General features: G+C 38.4%; 1 protein-coding gene across 1 annotated transcript in view; it reads left to right on the top strand.

Annotated features, from left to right (window-relative positions):
- Positions 1-18,324, top strand: part of Rab11a (RAB11A, member RAS oncogene family) — a 22,358-nt gene extending 4,034 nt beyond the window's left edge. Inside the window, exons 2-5 of the mRNA XM_050151809.1 lie at positions 4,918-5,113; positions 6,290-6,483; positions 7,069-7,149; positions 16,620-18,324. Of these exons, the coding sequence (XP_050007766.1) occupies positions 4,918-5,113; positions 6,290-6,483; positions 7,069-7,149; positions 16,620-16,759 (611 nt within the window). The 3' untranslated portion in view covers positions 16,760-18,324. The remainder of the gene's footprint in view (positions 1-4,917; positions 5,114-6,289; positions 6,484-7,068; positions 7,150-16,619) is intronic.
- The last annotated feature ends 442 nt before the right edge of the window (positions 18,325-18,766 follow it).

The following is an 18,766-nucleotide window of genomic DNA, read 5'->3' as shown; positions in this document are numbered from 1 at the left end:
CGAGACAGGGTTTCTCTGTGGCTTTGGAGCCTGTCCTGGAACTAGCTCTGTAGACCAGGCTGGTCTCGAACTCACAGAGATCCGCCTGCCTCTGCCTCCCGAGTGCTGGGATTAAAGGCGTGCGCCACCATCGCCCGGCCATACTCTGCTTTTATAGTATTTAGCAGTCTGATATTTGTGGTGTGTATAATACAGAAAGCATATATATAAGCAGATTAATATTAGGCATTAGGTTGAGCTTCAGCAGATGAGGCTATCTAGATTCTAGGGAGGCATTATATTTTAGGAATTATATTGATATTTGATATATAGATATTGTTATTTATCTTATAGTCATGTTGTTTAGTATGTACTCTATATATGGCCAAAATTGTGGAATACTTAAATATGTTTATTTAACCTAAGATGTTAGTAATGGATATAAAAATTACTAAAAATTTTGTTCTGTTTGTTTGTGTGATTGTGTGTATGTTGGGGTTGTGAGCCATGGTTGAGGATAGCTAGTTGGTAAAACTATTTTATAGTGTTAGAGCATTGTGAATGTTGAGTTGTTTGCAAACTATTGCTACTTCTTAAATAATAAAATTAATTGGTTACATGGGGGAGTGGATTCTTCACTTAATATGGTATAAAGATTTGATGTTGGTGAGATGGTCAATTTAGTCATTAGTTAAAAGCAGAGGTCAAAACATGAATCAGGGGTTGCAGTTATGGTTCAGCAATTAAGAGCACTTGTTACTCTTACAGAGAATCTGGGTTCAAGTCCCAACACCCACATGGTGGCTCACAATCATTCATAATTCCAGGTCTAGGGGACATGACAGGCATGCATGTCATTTACATACTTGAATGCAGGCAAAGCATCCATATACCTATCTAAAGTAAGATTTTAAAAAAAACCCTGAAAACCAAAAAATGCAAGAATGGCTAATATTTTAAAACAAAATAAAACATGAACTACTGCTGGATCTTATGTGGGAGGCATACATTGTTTTTTGAAGGTATTCCCCCACTAAAAGGTGGTGCTAGCCAGATACCATGCTCACATGTGTTCTTTGACTTTAAATTTTGATGGGCTCCTGAAGTGCTGGTTGAAATAGGAGTGTCTGTGAATTAATTAGATGTGTTCTAACCTTTGGTTTTTCTTTCTTCACTTTATATACCTCTAGTTAGTGTTGATGCTAATGTGGGACCAGAAGTGATTCAAAGAATTTTTTTTTTGGGGGGGGGCGGGTTTCGAGACAGGGTTTCTCTGTAGCTTTGGTGCCTGACCCGGAACTAGCTCTTGTAGACCAGGCTGGGTAGACCAGGCTGGCCTCGAACTCCCAGAGTTCCGCCTGCCTCTGCCTCCCGAGTGCTGGGATTAAAGGCGTGCGCCACCACCGCCCGGCCAAAGAAAATTTTTTTAGCAGGTGATCTGGCCTCCTTTTTTTTTTTTTTAAAGTTCATGTGTTTATTTTATATATGTACGTATGTTTGTATATGTTTGTTTTGGTGGTGTATGGGCTCACACCATGGCATGTGAGTTTAGAAGTCTAAGTCTAAGACAGTTGAAGGAGTTGATTCTTTCCTTTCTACTAAGTAGGTTCATGGGATTGTATTTAGGCCTTTGGGTTTGGTAGCTGTAAGCAGAGACCCAGATCCGAATAATCACACAAAAACTATATTAATTACAACACTGTTTGCCTTTACCTGCTGAATCATCTCCCAGGCTTAAGTTTCTGTACTCTTAGAGTTGACTGAAGGATTGCTAGGAAAGGTATAGGGAGTTTTGGCTAAAACCCAGACTAGATTCTTGGCTGAGACCCCAGTCCCCACTCTGACACCCCCCAGGAGTTGTGTTCTGACCATTTAGCCTCTTATACTAAGAAACAACAGTGACTGTATCTTATTAATAGGGAGGCTCTATTAACGTAGCTAATATTCAACTTCATATCTACAGTGGTGGAGTTTGGAAACCTGCTAACTAACCATTCTGTAAAACTGAAAGTGTGTTTTTTTTTTTTCTGTTTTCATGACCTTGACATTATTTACTGCTATCCAGTAAAACCATTAATGACTGTTTGCTAGGGTACCCTCTAATTGACTACAAAGATAGAAATAACTTCTCTTTGCTGCACAGAGTCACTGCTGCTGGGATTTCTTGCTGAATCAGCTGATAGAGGAAGCCAGAAAGATACACATTTGATAATGCATGGTTGTTCTAGGGCCAGCTTGTGTCTGTTTCTGTGACAGGGAAAGTGTGCATAGGGAGCTCTCTTACTCCTTTGGCTGGTCTGCAGTCAGCCTTCTTTCTGCATGTACCATCACATTCCAGTCTTTTGAGTAAAGCATGGCTTATTATTTCATGGCCTTAACTTTTTGTGTTGATTTTCTCTAGTCTGATGTCTAAATCAATCAACTGGTTTAGAAGTCAGCAGTAGAAATAAATACAGTGTTCACTAAAATACCAACAAAAATTTTTAGGCAGGAAAAAAGTGTTCAGCTCACAAAAACAAAAAACAGAACAAAAAAAATGTTCAGCTCAAAATCTGTAAACCTACAAACCCATTTTGATATCCCCCCCTCCCTGCCAAGACAGAGTTTCTCTGTGTATCCCTGGTTGTCCTGTAAAACCAGGCTGGCCTTCTCAGAGATCTACCTGCCTCTGCCTCCTGAGTGTTGAGATTAAAGATGTGTGCAATCCCCCTCCCAACTTTGATCTTTAGACTCATGCTTTAATACAATTTATCTGAAGTTGCACATGAGGGCACACACTTATAATCTCAACAAAAGATTTTGAGTTCTAGACCAACCTTGGTTCCGGAATGAGACCTTCTCCCTCTTCTTTTTAAAATAATTTATTTATTTTTATTTTATGTGCATTGGTGTTTTATGTGCATGTGAGGGTGATAGATCCCCTAAACAGGAGTTACAGACAGTTGTGAGCTGCCTTTTGGGTGCTGGGTATTGAACCCAGGTCCTTTGGAAGAGCTTTCAGTGCTTTTAACCACTGAGCTGTCTTTCCAGCCAGTTTTTTTTTTTAACACCTGGAAGTCTATATGGACCAGGCTGGCCTCTGCGGAAACCCTCTCTTAAAATAAACAAACCATTCAACTTGTTTCTCAACTTTGTTTACCTTTTTTGTTTGTTTAATTGTTTTGATATGGGGGCCTCACTATGTAACCCTGACAGGTCTGGAACTCTTTGTTGACCAGAATGCCTCCAAGTCACGAGATTTGTCATTCTCTGCCTTCTGAATGCTGGGATTAAAGGACTAACCATGCCTAACTTTGAAATATTTTATTATTTTATGTGTTGGGTTGTTTGGTATGCATGTATGTCTGTGAACTTGTGTGCAGTATCAACAGAGGCCAGATGAGGGTATCGGATCCTTGAACTAAAACTGTTGTCTGGAGTTAGAGGGTTGTAAGCTACCACGTGGGTGGTAGGAATCAAACCTGGGTCCTCAGGAAGAACAACCAGTGCTCTTAACCATTGAGTCATTTCTCTAATTCCTCCCCCAATTTTTAAACTTACATTTATTGTTACTAAAGAGGTGATTTAGCTGTTAAGAACTGGCTGCAATTATAGAGGACCTAGTTCAGTTCTCAGCACCTGTATTTGTTTATCACTACAGTTCTCTTTTCTGGCCTCTGGATCCTTCCCCACCCCCATACACATACCTACAAATTATATTAATTCATCATTCACATGCATGCTCTGCACACGTGGGGAGAATAGAGGACAGACAACTTTAGGAGTAGTCTCTCTTCCACCATGTAGGTCCTAGGACTGGAACTCTAGTCCCCAGGCTTGGCAGCAAGTGTCTTTACTTGCTAAGTCATCTCACTAGCCCTATTTGAAAATTTAAAAAGGATAGTAACACTTTGGGGAGAAGATACTTAGTAAATAAGCTGCTTTCTAGCCCGCTGGTGGTGGTAGGGGCGCATGCCTTTAATCCCAACACTTGGGAGGCAGAGGCAGGTGGATCTCTGTGAGTTCGACACCATCCTGGTCTACAAGAGCTAGGTTCCAGGACAGGCTCCAAAGCTACAGAGAAACCCTGTCTCAAAAAACCAACAAAACGAAACAAAAACCGCCTGCTTTCTTTTTTATTCATAGAAAACAGGTATAATCAAAACTTGATTTTACATTTTCTAGAGTCCTAAGTGAAAGTGTTTGCCCTTCTTGCTTTGACTTTGACTCAGTATGTCAGAATTGTTGCTTCCTAGGGCTCCTGTTTGTCCATAGCAAGGTGAGGTGTCCCTGTGGCTTTCTGCCAGTCTGTGAAGTGTAACTATTAAAGATGATTATAGTTTCTATGACCAAAGCAGCAAAGCTTGTAAGCCTCATGCCTCATGTTTTAAATGTGTTTCTGCTCTCACATTACGCATAGTCTTCAACAAAACTGGTGGAATGTACACATTTCCCATTCTATGCACTGACATCTTTTGTTTGATGTTTAAACCGTGTGAATAACACAAGTTGTTGTTTACTTTCCAGAATACTTTCTAAGGTTATGAGGTTGGTATAAATTAAAGGTAATTAATGTTTGCATCAGTGGCTAGGATACCGTATGATTAAAATTGTATTTTTAAGAGCTGGGGATATATATTAGTGGTCTGGTGTTTACCTTACATGTGTAAGGCCTTGGGTTTAAATTCCCAGATAGGACAAAAAGAGAGGGATTTTTCTTTTTAGATAGGGTGTTATATCTAATCTGTGCTGAGTAGATGATGTGTGTAATTTTAATGTAGAAATAGATGAAATAGATTTCAATTGATTGATCATAGACATAAGGTATTCAGTACTATACCTCTTTAAAATCTTTGGTTGTATTTATTTTGAACTCAAATGTCCTTTTATTAAAAGCATGTTGGTTATCTGAATGTGCTTGCCTTCATCCAGCTTTTTTTTTTTTTTTTGTCTTTTCAGTTGTCCTTATTGGAGATTCTGGTGTTGGAAAGAGTAATCTCCTGTCTCGATTTACTCGGAATGAGTTCAATCTGGAAAGCAAGAGTACCATTGGAGTAGAGTTTGCAACAAGAAGCATCCAGGTTGATGGGAAAACAATAAAGGCACAGATATGGGACACGGCAGGGCAGGAGCGGTACAGGGCTATAACATCTGCGTAAGTTCATGGTTTCTCAGTTCTGGCATACGTTGGTATCAGTGACTTGCTAGCTTTAAGTATTGTGAAGGTACAGTAGTCCTCCCTTAACCTTGGAAGGTGTGTTCCCAGACCCTCCATAGATGCCTGCAATCACAAATAGTACTGAGCCCTGAATGCTTCCAATTGTGCTTTGTTCTTTTCTTTTTTTTTTTCAATTTTATTTTTATTCATGTTTTGCCTATATATGTGTATGTGTACTGCATGCATGCTTGGTGCCTGTGGAGGTAAGAAGATGGTAAGAAGATCCCCTGAAAGCTGTTATAGGTGGTTATGAACCACCATGTGCGTGCTGGAAAACAAACCTAGGTTCTTTGCAAGAGCAGCCAGTGCTCTTAACTGCTGGGCCATCTCTCCAGCCCTCTGTATCTTTCCTCTTAATAGATCCTTTGTAGCTTTTCTTTGGCATGCTCTAGTTGCTTTTGGGGGCCATTATTCAATAAACCAAGGGTCACTTGAACATAGGGAAGACGATAGATAGTGGGAGGGCTAGAAAGAGACTTTAACAGGCAGGTAGATTACACAGTGTGGGTACATTGGACAAAGGGTTGTCATGTGCTGGCCTGGATGAAGGAACACTGAGAAGTTTCATCATAGTACTTAAAATGGTGGCAGTTTAAAGCTTATGAATTATTTATTTTTGGAATTTTCCATTTAATATTTTTGGTTTATGGCTGACTAGGTATAAAAAGCCTCAAAGGAACAACTACTGTCTACCACATCTATAGATAGTATGTGTGTGTGTCTCCATGTGTCCATGCATGTGTGTGTGAGTGTATGTAAATGTGCATGTATGTGTATTATTATGTATATAGAGGTTAAAGGACAACCTTTGGTGCTGGTCCTCACCTTCTACCTTGTTTGAGACATGCAGTATTTGTTGCTCACTGCTGTTTATGCCAGGCTATCTGGCATGTGAACTTCTGGAGATTATCCTGTTTCAGCCCCCTTCTCACTGTAGGAGGATCAGGTTTGCTGTCCTTAGCTTTTACATGGGTTCTGGATTCTCTGCTTAGATGGCAAGTGCTTTACCAGAGCTGTCTCCCTGCCCTATACCGTCCCTGTTTTGAGTTTTTTCTGGTGTTCCCTTCTACTTTGTGATTGTCTTCTGATAGTTACAAATGTTTCTGTTTGCAGATACTATCGTGGAGCAGTAGGTGCCTTATTGGTTTATGACATTGCTAAGCATCTCACATATGAAAATGTAGAGCGATGGCTGAAAGAACTGAGAGATCATGCTGATAGCAACATTGTTATCATGCTTGTGGGCAATAAGAGTGATTTACGCCATCTCAGGGCAGTTCCTACAGATGAAGCAAGAGCTTTTGCAGGTTAGTAATGTGAGCTCCACAATAATACATGCTTCTGCATTTCTCTGTTTGAACATTGCACCTCTATTCTTTAGCAAGACCTTTCTATGTGAGTCTGAAAAGTAGTATGCCAAGGAGTATCAGGGACCGACAAGGATGCACCCATCTACTTAGAAGCTGAACACTTTGGGCTTCATATAGGATCTGCTTGTTTCTTGCTTCTCTTCTGATAATTTATTGAAGTATAAGTAGAACAGTGTTCTTACTACCCCAGGAGTTGGTATGGTCTAAGGGTTTGTTTGTTTGATGTTTTAGGAAACTTTCTCATGTAGTCCAGGCTGGTCTTGAATTCCTGGTCCTGCTTCTACCTCTCAAGTGCTGGTTGGTAGGTATGCACCACCATGGCCAGCTAGGTCTTACTCAGTCTTTTATCTTCCCCTTGTGATTATGAGCTTATCACATCTGCTGCTTGTGTGATACCTTGAGGGGGCGGTAACTCAGTGGTAGAGGACTCACCTAGCATTGATGAGGCCCTTGATTTGGTCATCAGCACTATTATAAAGCAATCAAATTTTACAAGATTGAAAATTTTGTTTCTCTCCACAGAGAAGAATGGTTTGTCATTCATTGAGACATCTGCTCTAGATTCTACAAATGTTGAAGCTGCTTTTCAGACAATTCTAACAGGTAAGACATGTGTTTTCAGGTTACACCAGAGAAAACTGGAGTTTTAGGAAGTGATTTAAACAAATTAATTAGGAAACTGTTAAGCCATCTGAAAATGACTATCGTTTAAGAGCCACTGTAGCCAAGAGTTCCTTGGGAGCACAGTTACAATTCTTTCATGTTGTACTTCAGTCACTGGGTTCGTGTGGGAATAAATTCTTTGAAAATAATTTTGTCACTTGTGTTCAGGCCATGTATTCTATATTTCATGGTCAAAGGGACAGAGTTGTGTGTTCTTTCTTGAAATGCACTTTAATAAGGTAAATACTAAGGTACTGACTACAGAGTGATATAAATAAATGCCTTTTGAAATTAAATAAAAATCTGGCTGGACAGATGACTCAAAATTTAAGGATACTTAGTGATTTTCAGAGCACCTGAGTTGTGTTTCCAGCACCCATATGGGGTAACTCATTGTTACAGGAGAAGTGGGCTGCTTGTTGTCCCTGCCACCTGGCTAGCTTAACCCCGAAATAATCACACAGAAACTGTATTCATTTAAACACTGCCTGGCCCATTAGCTCTAACTTCTTATTGGCTAACTCTTATGTCTTGATTTAACCCATTTCTATTAAATCTGTGTATTGCCACATGATCGTGGCTTAGGCAAGATTCTAACCAGCATCCGTCTCAGGCAGGAGCTCTATGGCATCTGCCTGTCTCTGCTTTCGTCCTGGAAGAATTCAGTTCTGTCTGCTCCGCCTACCTATGTGTTTCCCTACCAAGAGGCCAAGGCAGTTTCTTTGTTCAACCAATGAAAGCAACACATAGACAGAAGAACATCTTACACTAACTCACAACTGCCTTTAACTCTAGCTTTAGGGGATCCGATGTTGGTACCTGCATGCATGTGACAGACAGACACACACATTAAAAAAAGAAGAAGAATTTAGAAAAAAAAAACTAGGGAAAGTACATCAAAAAAATTTAAGTGGAATTAAAGAAAGCACTGATGCTTTTTCCATGATGTAGGAGTGTGTCCCTTATAAATAAAATCAGCCAAGCCTGCATATATATAGAAAGGCTTAAAGGGGCAAAGTTCATGCTATTTTGAATGTGGATAACCAGTCAGCTTCTTGGAAAAAAAGACATTTTATTTGTTCTGACTAATACTTACTTTGACTTTATTAGAATAACCAAGTTATCAGTGCATTTACTTTACTAGGAAGTATTTTCATAGGTTTTTCAAGACACCTATATTGTGTGTTACTTTTAAGATCTTATGAATCCAAATTTATTCAACATAGTTGAGTCATATGTGCTATTCTGATAAATTGATAGAATTGTTTAGTTTCCTATCATAATGGACAAATTTTAATGCTGATGTCACACATGTGTTAGAGGAGAGCAGAATTTTAACTTCAAAATATTCTCTTATTGTTAAAAAAATGTATGTAATAAACTTAGGAATTTAGATCGTGGATTGGAAAGCCTGATTCCTCCACTTATTTTTGGAGCTATAATCTTATTAGGCCAATTACTTACTAATTCCAAGGCTTTAATTTTCTCATTTGTAAAATTCAGATGTGTTGGGCTGGAGAAATGGCTCAGTATTTTTGAAATCACACTGTTCTTCCAGAGGCCCAGATTTTGGTTCCCAGCACTCATACCAGGCTACTTAAAACCACCGGTAACTCCAGCTCCAGGGAATCTTACACCCTCTTCTGTTCTCTGAGAGTGCCTGCATATTCATGAGCATGAACACAAATGTAGACATACACATATTTTAAAATAAACTAAAAAAAGTTTCAAATACATTTTGATTAGTTATTTTCTTCATGAGAGAGCTTGTACTTTTAAATTTCTACAGTATGATTTAATATGGCTGCCTAATGGATTTGTTGTTTGTTTGTTTTTGCTCCACAGAAGAGAATGATTTGTCACTCATACTTCTGCTATAGTTTACAAAAATGAGTTAATGGTTAATGTCTGTCAAGGGCTTAGCTATTCCTGGTAAATAGTGAAATTTGATAAATCAGTACCTAAGTGGAAATTAAAGCATGAAAAAAAAACTTGTTAAAATAATATAAATATTGGAGATTTTCCATCTATTCTTTCTTTCTGTCTCTATCTATCTATCTATCTATCTATCTATCTATCTATCTATCTATCTATCTACCTACCTACCTACCTACCTACCTACCTACCTACCTACCTACCTATCAATCACAGCAGGATTTCGCTATGTAGCTCTGGCTGTCCTGGAACTTATTTTGTAGACCAAGCTGGCCTCAAACTCAGAGATCCACCTGCCTCTGCCTGAAGAGTGCTGGATTAAAGGCGCGTTGCATCATATCATAAAATTGGTTTTTGTTATCTGAAGAAAAATCAATAGGGAGCTGGAGGGGAATAGACAGTTTGTGGCACATAGCAGCTCTTTTCATATTTTTTTAAAAATCTGTTCTGAGTGATCTCACTGCAGATTTTTTTAAGCTTGCAGTATTTTAATGAATACACAGTATGCCTTCAAGTCCTACTTGCTTTGTCTTTGTTTTTCCAGCATGTAGGCCAGGCTAGCCTTGAACTTTCAGAGATCAACCTGTCTCTGCCTTGGAAGTGCTGAGATTAAAGGCATGTGATACTATGCCTGGCTTAATTTTTAACGTTTTAAAAATTAAATCTTATTTATTCATTCAAAATATCAGGGGTGGGGTCATAGTGTTCATGTGGTGGTCAGAGGACAGCTCCTTACAGCATTTGGGTCATCAGGGTTGATGACAGGAGCCTTTATCCACTGAGCCAAATGTAAAATTACATAGTATTGGTAATGTTTTGTAATAGATCTTCACTTTATTTACATCCTTTAGTCCTCAGTGGTTCCAAGAGTTTTCTGGTGGTGCTTTTAGTAGTTGACTAGTGCCAAGGTGGGCTGGTGGATTGCTCCACTCCTGCTTTTTAGATTAGTAAACCTCAAGTTTACTAGGAGATTGGGTTGGAGAGGGGCATGCTGCTAGGGATCCAACTCTGTCTTTAGCATGCCATGTAAGCACTATACCAACTGAGCTTCATCCCTAAGAGAGGTTTTTAACCACTGTTTTTCATACCCTCTTTTTATTTTAATAATTTCAGAGGTGATTAAAACTTACAATAATGTTATAAAGAATTTGTGAGTACCTGTACCCTATTTTCTTAAGTGTAGTCTTTTCTTTCCATTCACCTGTTCCCTTCTCTCTCCCCTACAGATAGACACACACACACAGACACACACACAGACACACAAAGACACAGACACACACACAGAGAGACACATAGACACACAGACACACACACAGACACACAAAGACACAGACACACACAGACACACACACAGACACACAAAGACACAGACACACACACACAGAGACACATAGACACACAGACACAAACACAGATACACACACAGAAACACACATACACAGACACACATGACACTGACACATACATATATATACAGCACCATGTGAAAGTAAGTGCTACATATACCTTTTCCTAAGTCTTTTTTTTTTTTTAAATATTTACTAAACACGAGCACTTTCTCTTTTATAACCACAACACTGTGACTTAATCACATCAGTATTTAGGTACAGACCTTACTCATTCTGCCAGTTGTTCCAATAAAGACTTTGTTAGTTAAAATAAGTCTGGGATCAGATCATATGTTCCATTCAGCTGATCTGTCACTGCATGGCAATCGTTCCTTCAGTTTCCCTTTATTTACCAACCTTAGTATGTTTGAAAGGTACAGGCCATTGTCATTTTCTCAGTTTGAGTTTACTCAATGTTTCTTTATGATTAAACTGAAGTGTACAGCTTGCGGCAGGAACACCACACAGGTGGTTTCAGGTCATCATTTAGGAAGCTCCTGACAATAGGTTTGTTTTCCTCATTATTGGTAGCTTTAACTTTGACCTTTAGTTCAGGTGCTCTTAGGTTTCTCCATATAATTAGTAAGTTCAAAGTAAATTTCTAATTTGAAGACTAAACTCTTAATTCTGTAGCTGAAATAGCTTTAATACATGTAACATACTGGCTCTTTAAAACACAGCTAAAGCCAGTTTGGTGGTGCATACCTATAATCTCAGCCCGTGGGTGGAGATTTATGTGTGTGAGGTCATCCTGGGCCGTATAACATATAAAATAAAAATGAAGGGGCTAAAGTCGCCAGGTGTTAACTTTATCAGAATATTAAGAATTGTTGAAGAGTTTCTAAATTCTACTTTACTTTTGTGTGCATATATGTGAATATGTATCTGGGCACAAGAGTTGAGGTCCGAGGACAAGTGTAGGAGTCAGTTCAGTTCTTTCCTTCTACCATATGGTTCCCAGGAATGAAATGTGGATCTCTTTACTCATCTTGCCAGCCAAATACTGGTTCTCTTTCCATTAGAGCTAATGGTAACTTTGTTCTCACTTGGTGCAGAAAATGTTGGACTATCAAATTGGAATGTTTTTTGACCTTCAAGAACTGTATGTGATGAGCAGGGGTTTGAAGAGCTTAATAAATGAGAAGCTTTTGAAGAGGCTGTCATGAAATTACCGTGGCTCCTGAGCTTTAAAAAACTTTGGAGGAACTAAAGAATTTTTTTAATTTATTTTATGTGTAGGTACACCTAAGTGTATGTATGTGTACCACATGGCTAAGGAGATCAGAAGAGGGTGTCAGATCCTCTGGAACTGCAGGTGGTTGTGAGCTGCCTTGTGAGTGCTTGAAACAACAGAGTCCTCTGCAAGACCCATCAGTGCTCTTAACTTCTGAGCCATCTCTTCAGCACCTATGAAACTAACAAATTTTAAGCTTCTTGTTCCTTAATTTGGAACAATTGTGTGTAATCTCTCTAGAATTATTTTGCCAGCTGTTCCACAGGTCCCATAGATTAAAAAAAAAAAAAAGACTGTTTTTTTTTTTTGCCTTATTTAAAGCTATAATATATTATTTATTTCATTTTATGTTTAGATATCCTATAAGAAATTCTGATGGAAGATGAAACAGGATTGCTTTTTTCTAGTTGTTCCTAACCTTTGGACATTTTGTTTGTTTGTTTTTTGAGACAGGGTTTCTCTGTAGCTTTGGAGCCTGTCCTGGAACCTCGCTTTTATAAGACCAGGCTGGCCTTGAATTTACAGAGATCCACCTGCCTCTGCCTCCCGATTGCTGGGATTAAAGGCATGTGCCACCAGGCCCTTTGGACATCTTGAAAAGGAACTGCATGGGAATAAGTAATCACATTCATTTTGTTCTAAAGGAGAACAGACCCTTGAGGAAAGTGTAGAACCTGCTTCTGTCTTAGCATGTTACTGACCCCTCCCCCACCATGAACTAAGCCTTTATAAATCAGATCTCTGCTGGACAGTTACTGGTTACTATTTCCTCTCTTCTCTTCTCTCTTCTCTCCTCTCTTCTCCCCTATTCCCCCCTCCTCTCTCTTCCCCCTCCCTCTCTCTCTCCCCCTTTCTCCCTCCCTTCTTTCTTTCCTTTTTTCCTCTTTGTTTTTCAAGACAGGGTTTCTCCGTAGACACACCCAACACAAGAGACTTAAAGTAAATTACTTGTGGAGCTCTTTAGAAGTCTTTAGACCTGAATTTTTCACCTAATTCCTTTTATGTATTGTCTTGTTGGTATTTTTCAAAAGCGGATATGTTTTTAGTGACAGGAGTAAACGCAGCAGCAGCACCTACTGTTTCTGGAAGAATGGAGCACTTGGAGACTGTTGCACAACACTGATCAAGTTTCTTGCTTTGTGATGGGCTCTCTTTAATTATTTACCTCTGTCCTCTAAGAAGTCTCCCTTTGTCTCTCTTCTGGTGTATGCATTTGTATTTTATGGAGGAGTTTCTGATGTTTTGGTTTTGTTCCCCTAACTTAATCTTCAGAACAGCTTGTAAAGAAGTTAAATTTTAACAGGGGTCACATATTTAATGATTTTCTCTTCAAAAAAACATGATCTATCCAGTTAGGTATTATTAGTGGACAACATAAAGAACGAATGGTATAGTTTAACCACAAGTTGATGATTATTATTCCTTAGTCACTAGCCTGAAGGGAACTCTTTTCCCTGGACACATTCCCATTCCATTCTTTTTTTCTCTTCCCTCCCTCTTTTTCTCCCTCCCTCCTCCCTCCTACCACAACCTAAACCCCTTCTTTGAGATAGCGTATCATTGTGTAGCTCTGGTTGATTGGGTTGGTCTCAGACTCACAGGGATTCACCTACTTTTTGCCTCTTTGCCTCTGCCTCTCAGACACTGAGATTAAAGATGTGTATGGCACCACATCTGGCTTTTTTCTTTTAAAGCAATTTTAAAAGTATTCATTTATTTTGTGTCATGGTGAAGCTCATTGAATCCCACAGTGCGAGAGTGAAGGTCAGAAGACAACCTTCAGGAGTTAGGCTTTCTCCTTTTAATATACAGCTTCTGGGGATTGTACTGAAGTTGTCAGAGTTAGGGACAAGTGTCTTTATCCACTGGGCCATCTCACTGCCCATCCCTATCTCCTCTCAGTGAAAGATCTGGCAGCATCACTTTAATCAATAGCTTGTCTCTATTGCCTTCTTTCTTTACTGATACTTCCACTCCCAACCTTCTCAGACAAATTTTAGCTACTTCCCTAAAAAATTATACAAAAAGTTACATTTTTGGTGCTTTTGTTACCTGTCTCTGTGTGTGTATTGAGTGTATGCCCCATGTATGGGGGTGATGAAAGAGGCAGGAAGAGGAAGTCAGGTGCTCCCATAGCTGGGATTAGAACCAGTTGTGAGCTACTTGACATGGGTGCTGGTAATTGAACTCAGGTCCTCTGGAAGAGCAGTGGGTTCTCTTAACCACTGAGCCATGACTCCAGCCTCATTTATTAAGTTACTGTTGCTCAACCTTAGGGGAATTTTTTTCTAAATTTACTTATTTTTAATTTATGTGTATGAGTGCTTTCCTTTATGGATGTGTGTGCACCACATGTGTGCCTCATGTTTATGGAGGCTAGAAAGGGGCTTTGAATCCTGTGGAACTGCAGTTACAGATGGTTGTTAGCCACCATGTGAGTGCTGAGAACTAAACTCAGGTTCTGCAAGAGCAGTAAGTATGCTTTAACTGCTGTGCCATCTTTTTAGCACCAAAAAAAAAAAAAAAAAAATGATTCATCTCTTGTTGTATGACTTCTAGCTTACCTAAAGCAGAATAGATTACACTAGTCTATTTTAGTAACCACCAGTGTTGGTTCCTGACCTGTGACCTTTTTTATTACTTTTAAATAAATCCCAGATAATAAGTCATTTTATTTTCCAAATATTTTAGAATATGTTTCAAAAATGGAATTTAGGGGCTGGAGAGATGGCCCAGAGGTTAAGAACACTGATTGTTCTTCCAGAGGTTCTGAGTTCAATTCCCAGCAACCACATGGTGGCTCACAATCATCTGTAATGAGGTCTGGTGTCCTCTTCTGGCCTGCAGGTATACATGCAGACAGAACACTATATACAAAATAAATAAATCTTTAAAAAAGGAATTTAAATTTATAATACAACCCCTAGAAAATTTGTAGTAATTTCTTATTACCACCGGTTATTTAAACGATATCAAACATACTTAACCATTTTTTAAAATTACAATTTAAATTAGGAATCCAGATAATGTTTATACATTATAGCTGGTTGATGTGTTTTTGGAACTTGTTTTGAGAAGGATCTCTCTCTACATAGCCCTGGCTGTCCTGGAACTCACTATGTTGACCAAACTGGCCTTGTAACTCACAGACAGACATTCACCTGCCTCTGTCCCCCAAGTGCTGAGATTAAAGGCATGTGCCACCACACCCAACCTTTTTGGACCATTTTGATCATCTCTTTATCTCTGTTTTCCCCAGGAAGGGTTTCTCTGAGTAAAAACTCTGGCTGTCCTGGAACTAGCTCTGTAGACCAGGCTGGCCTCAAACTCGGAGATCCACCTGCCTCTGCCTCCTAAGTGCTGGGATTAAAGGCGTGTGCCACCACTATTTGTCTTTGAATATATATCTCTTTCTATTTTTTTACTGTGTAACTTTATACTTTTAAAGTGTAAACGTTTTATTTCATATGAACAAGGCATGATTCTAAATAGTCACAGACTGTAGGTCTAAAAGATTTATTATGTCTATAATATTTCTAGTGTGCAGTTCTTATTCAGATTTTCCCAAGTTTTTAAATACTATCCTTTATAGAATTGCCTTTTGTTGTTTTTAATGACAAGGTCTTACTATGTTGCCCTGACTGACCTGGTTACTTACTGTGTTGACCAGGCTAGCATTGAATTCACAAAAATCTGCCTGTCTCTGTCTTCTGAGTGTTGGGATTAAAGGCTTGTGCCCTTATGCTTAACCATGGATTTTAATTACTACTGTATTGGTAGCAGAAATAGAAAGCTTAAACTCATCTGATTCTGTATCTGTCCTATTTCTGCATAAACAAATTCACCAAGAGCAGTTTTGCCATCGACACATGGAGCCCATGTAGGAGTACATTGTGTCCTTCCTAGTACATAATATTGGATTGCCTATTTCTAGAGTTTCCCTACTTTGTGATGGTGTTTCTTTAAAAAGGCCATTGGAGAGGCAAGATGGAGGTCTGTGTTTGTTGTTCTTGAGAAGAATATTGTTGTTTGATTAGGTAGTGTAGTGCAAGGCCACTTTCAATGAGTTCAGTACAGATACTGGGGGCATTCACTGATATTGAGTAGTTCCTTAAGCCTCTACTCTGTGGAACTAAAGCAACAAATGAAGCAAATATTTTAGTCTTTAAAAGATTGTTTGGTGAGGACTACAAGGTTAATCTTGATATATGCCATGAAAGTAAAATAGTACGTGTATGTTAGATTATCTCCTTGAAATAATTTAGCCTTAGCCCCAGAGGAGGACAGTGTAAGTAGAGTCCTTTTCTTTTTTGAGGCTCTTGAGATTTTAGTATGGTTGAGAAATTGTGTTCTCTTCTGTAGAGCCTAGAAAACAGTTAGGTATATGTGATAGTACAGATTTATTTTACACATTGTCAGTTTGTGTGAACTTTTTTTTGGAGGGCTAGTATATATTTTATGATTTAATTCAGATTTATGCCCATAAATATGGCACTGTTTAATGGGTGAACTTTCCCCTCTAAAGTGGAGAAACCTTGTTACTCCTCTTACTGTAACAGAAATTGTTTTTTTTAAAAAAATGCTTTGAATCTAGTTAGTGGCTATTTGAAAGTAAAATCTTACTTTTTGAGATAAGGTCTTCTGTAGCCAGCCTGTCCTTGAACTTACTATGTAAGTTTGGTCCTTTACTCCACCTCCCAAGTGTTGGGATCACAGATGTGCACTACCATGCCTGGCCTAAAAATAAAAATGTAAATGTGTATGTTTTCTGTTCTGCATATCTTCCGTCTCTTTCACACAAACTCTTCTTGGTTTTACACACACTAAGTGTTTCTGTTTCTTTTGTCATTCAGAGATATACCGTATTGTTTCTCAGAAGCAAATGTCAGACAGACGTGAAAATGACATGTCTCCAAGCAACAATGTGGTTCCTATTCATGTTCCACCTACCACTGAAAACAAGCCAAAGGTGCAGTGCTGTCAGAACATCTAAGGCGTCTCTCTTCCCCTAGAAGGCTGTGTATAGTCCATTTCCCAGGTCTGAGATTTAAATATATTTGTAATTCTTGTGGTCACTTTCTGTGTTTTATTACTTCCTCACACTTAAGAATCTTCTCATGTCTTAAGTCTTTTAATTTTGGCTTTATAAAATCATCAACTTTGTCCTGAATGACTGCAGTTCTTTTTCATGCTATGGCTTCTGTAGCCTTAGTTTAATAAACTGAATGTTTGAATTCCTCATTATTGTTTACTCTTCATCATGGAAGCCTGTCACTGTAGAACATAATAGAACTTGATCACTTGAAGCTCAGACCTATTGGTCCTGATTGAATCTAAGACAACCTTAGAAATAAGCTATTATTTTGCCACAGAGCAGCTTGTAAGACACTCTTCTCAATGCAGTACATATTTGACAGACCTAAGCATTGCCCTATAAGCATAACAGCATTTTGAGAGCTTGAAGATTTTCCATCGTGAAAGTCAATTTCTAAAATGCCTTAATAGGTCTATGTTGTAAATTTTTTTCTTTAGTTTTTGTAAGCATCCAAGACGATGGGGATTCTTTTTTTCTGGAAAAGAATTATCTTAATAAACACAAAGGACTATTTTATTTTGTGTAGGGCATCATGGTTATGGGGTCGCAAGTTAACCTGCTGCCTGGCAGGCTAGTGGACTTCTGTCTGAGATGTCTTTGTTGCAGTGATTGGCAGCCTGAGTAGCTTAACCAGTCTCATTTCCCAGAAGTAGAATGTCTGGTGTTTTTATTGCTCATGCAGTAACTAGCTTAATGCTAGTAATACCATATTTTGAAGTGTGAATTTTGTGTTTAAACCCTTCTAGTAAGTGAAATGCAGCCTAATTTTATCACTGTATTCACTAACAAGCATGGGCAATTATTTTAACAATGCTTTTGAGTTCTACAGTGTATTATAGAATATAGTTCAGTTAAACCTTTGGTTTTAGTATGTCTAAAGAATACAGTGAGAGGTTAATTTATGCTCAAGTGGTACCAATTAAAGGCATGTGTTCTTTTAGTATGAAAATGAAATAGTACCTTGAATTTAAGTAGAATGCACTTAGGCATTGTAGGTAGAGTTCTGAAATAGGTTTTTCCACTACATAATTGAAATTAATGGAGCAGCTAGTTTCTCATTCAGAAATGTACACACTAATACTTAGTTTTACTTCCTTGTGGATAATATTAAGCACTTACTCTGCAGTTTTCTGAAAGTTAACTGCAAAGATATTGTTCAGGATGGTGGGATACCTGCAAAAAAAAATGTGTGGGCTTGCATAGATGACTATGTTTCATGGTTAATCTGGTTTTTGCAGTGCTCATGATGTGTGGGGAGCACAGAAGGCATTGCTGTAGTCAGTCATTTTGTTTTTCTTTTGTAGCTGTTTGTTATTTTAGTGTATTGATTATAAAGATGTTGTCTATTTATAAATTGCTACTTTGTATTTTATGCATGCTCTGTAATTTGATTTTTTTTCTTTTTTTAGTTATTGATTTGGAGTATATTCTCATCCTAATAAACAGTTATAGGGGGACTATTCCCAGTGTTGTCAGATTATATTTTTCTTCTGAATGCTTTGGATGTAGCCATGGAATACTGCTTCCGATGAGTGAGAACAGAGATCCTTGCAGTGCTGAGTAAACTGGAATTGGGGGTAACAGTGTCAATTCAGGTGAGATTTTAGATCTGCAGTTCAATTGTCCTTTTCTTGGGAAGGGTTACTAGGAGCAGTGGTGACACAGTTTCTGTACTTTTCTGTCTAACAGTGCCACTAGACACAGAAAGAGGTTCCATCTCTGTTTATTAAAAATTTGCAGAAGATTTATGAAATAAAACTAAGAAAAAAATTATGTAGTGAATCAAAAATGACTGAGGATAGCTTTTACATTTCTTTTAACTAAGAATAGATTTAAATGCACTTAGATATGGTTGGGTTTTGGGAGAGTTCCAAGCAACATTAGGTATTAGAAAATTTGCATGTC

Source organism: Alexandromys fortis, unplaced genomic scaffold (assembly GCF_014885135.2).
Source record: "Alexandromys fortis isolate MF-2015 unplaced genomic scaffold, M_Fortis_MF-2015_v1.1 scaffold_70, whole genome shotgun sequence".
Taxonomy (NCBI): Eukaryota; Metazoa; Chordata; class Mammalia; order Rodentia; family Cricetidae; genus Alexandromys; species Alexandromys fortis.
Note: the sequence above shows the minus strand (reverse complement) of the source record. Positions and strands in the feature narration are given on the sequence as shown.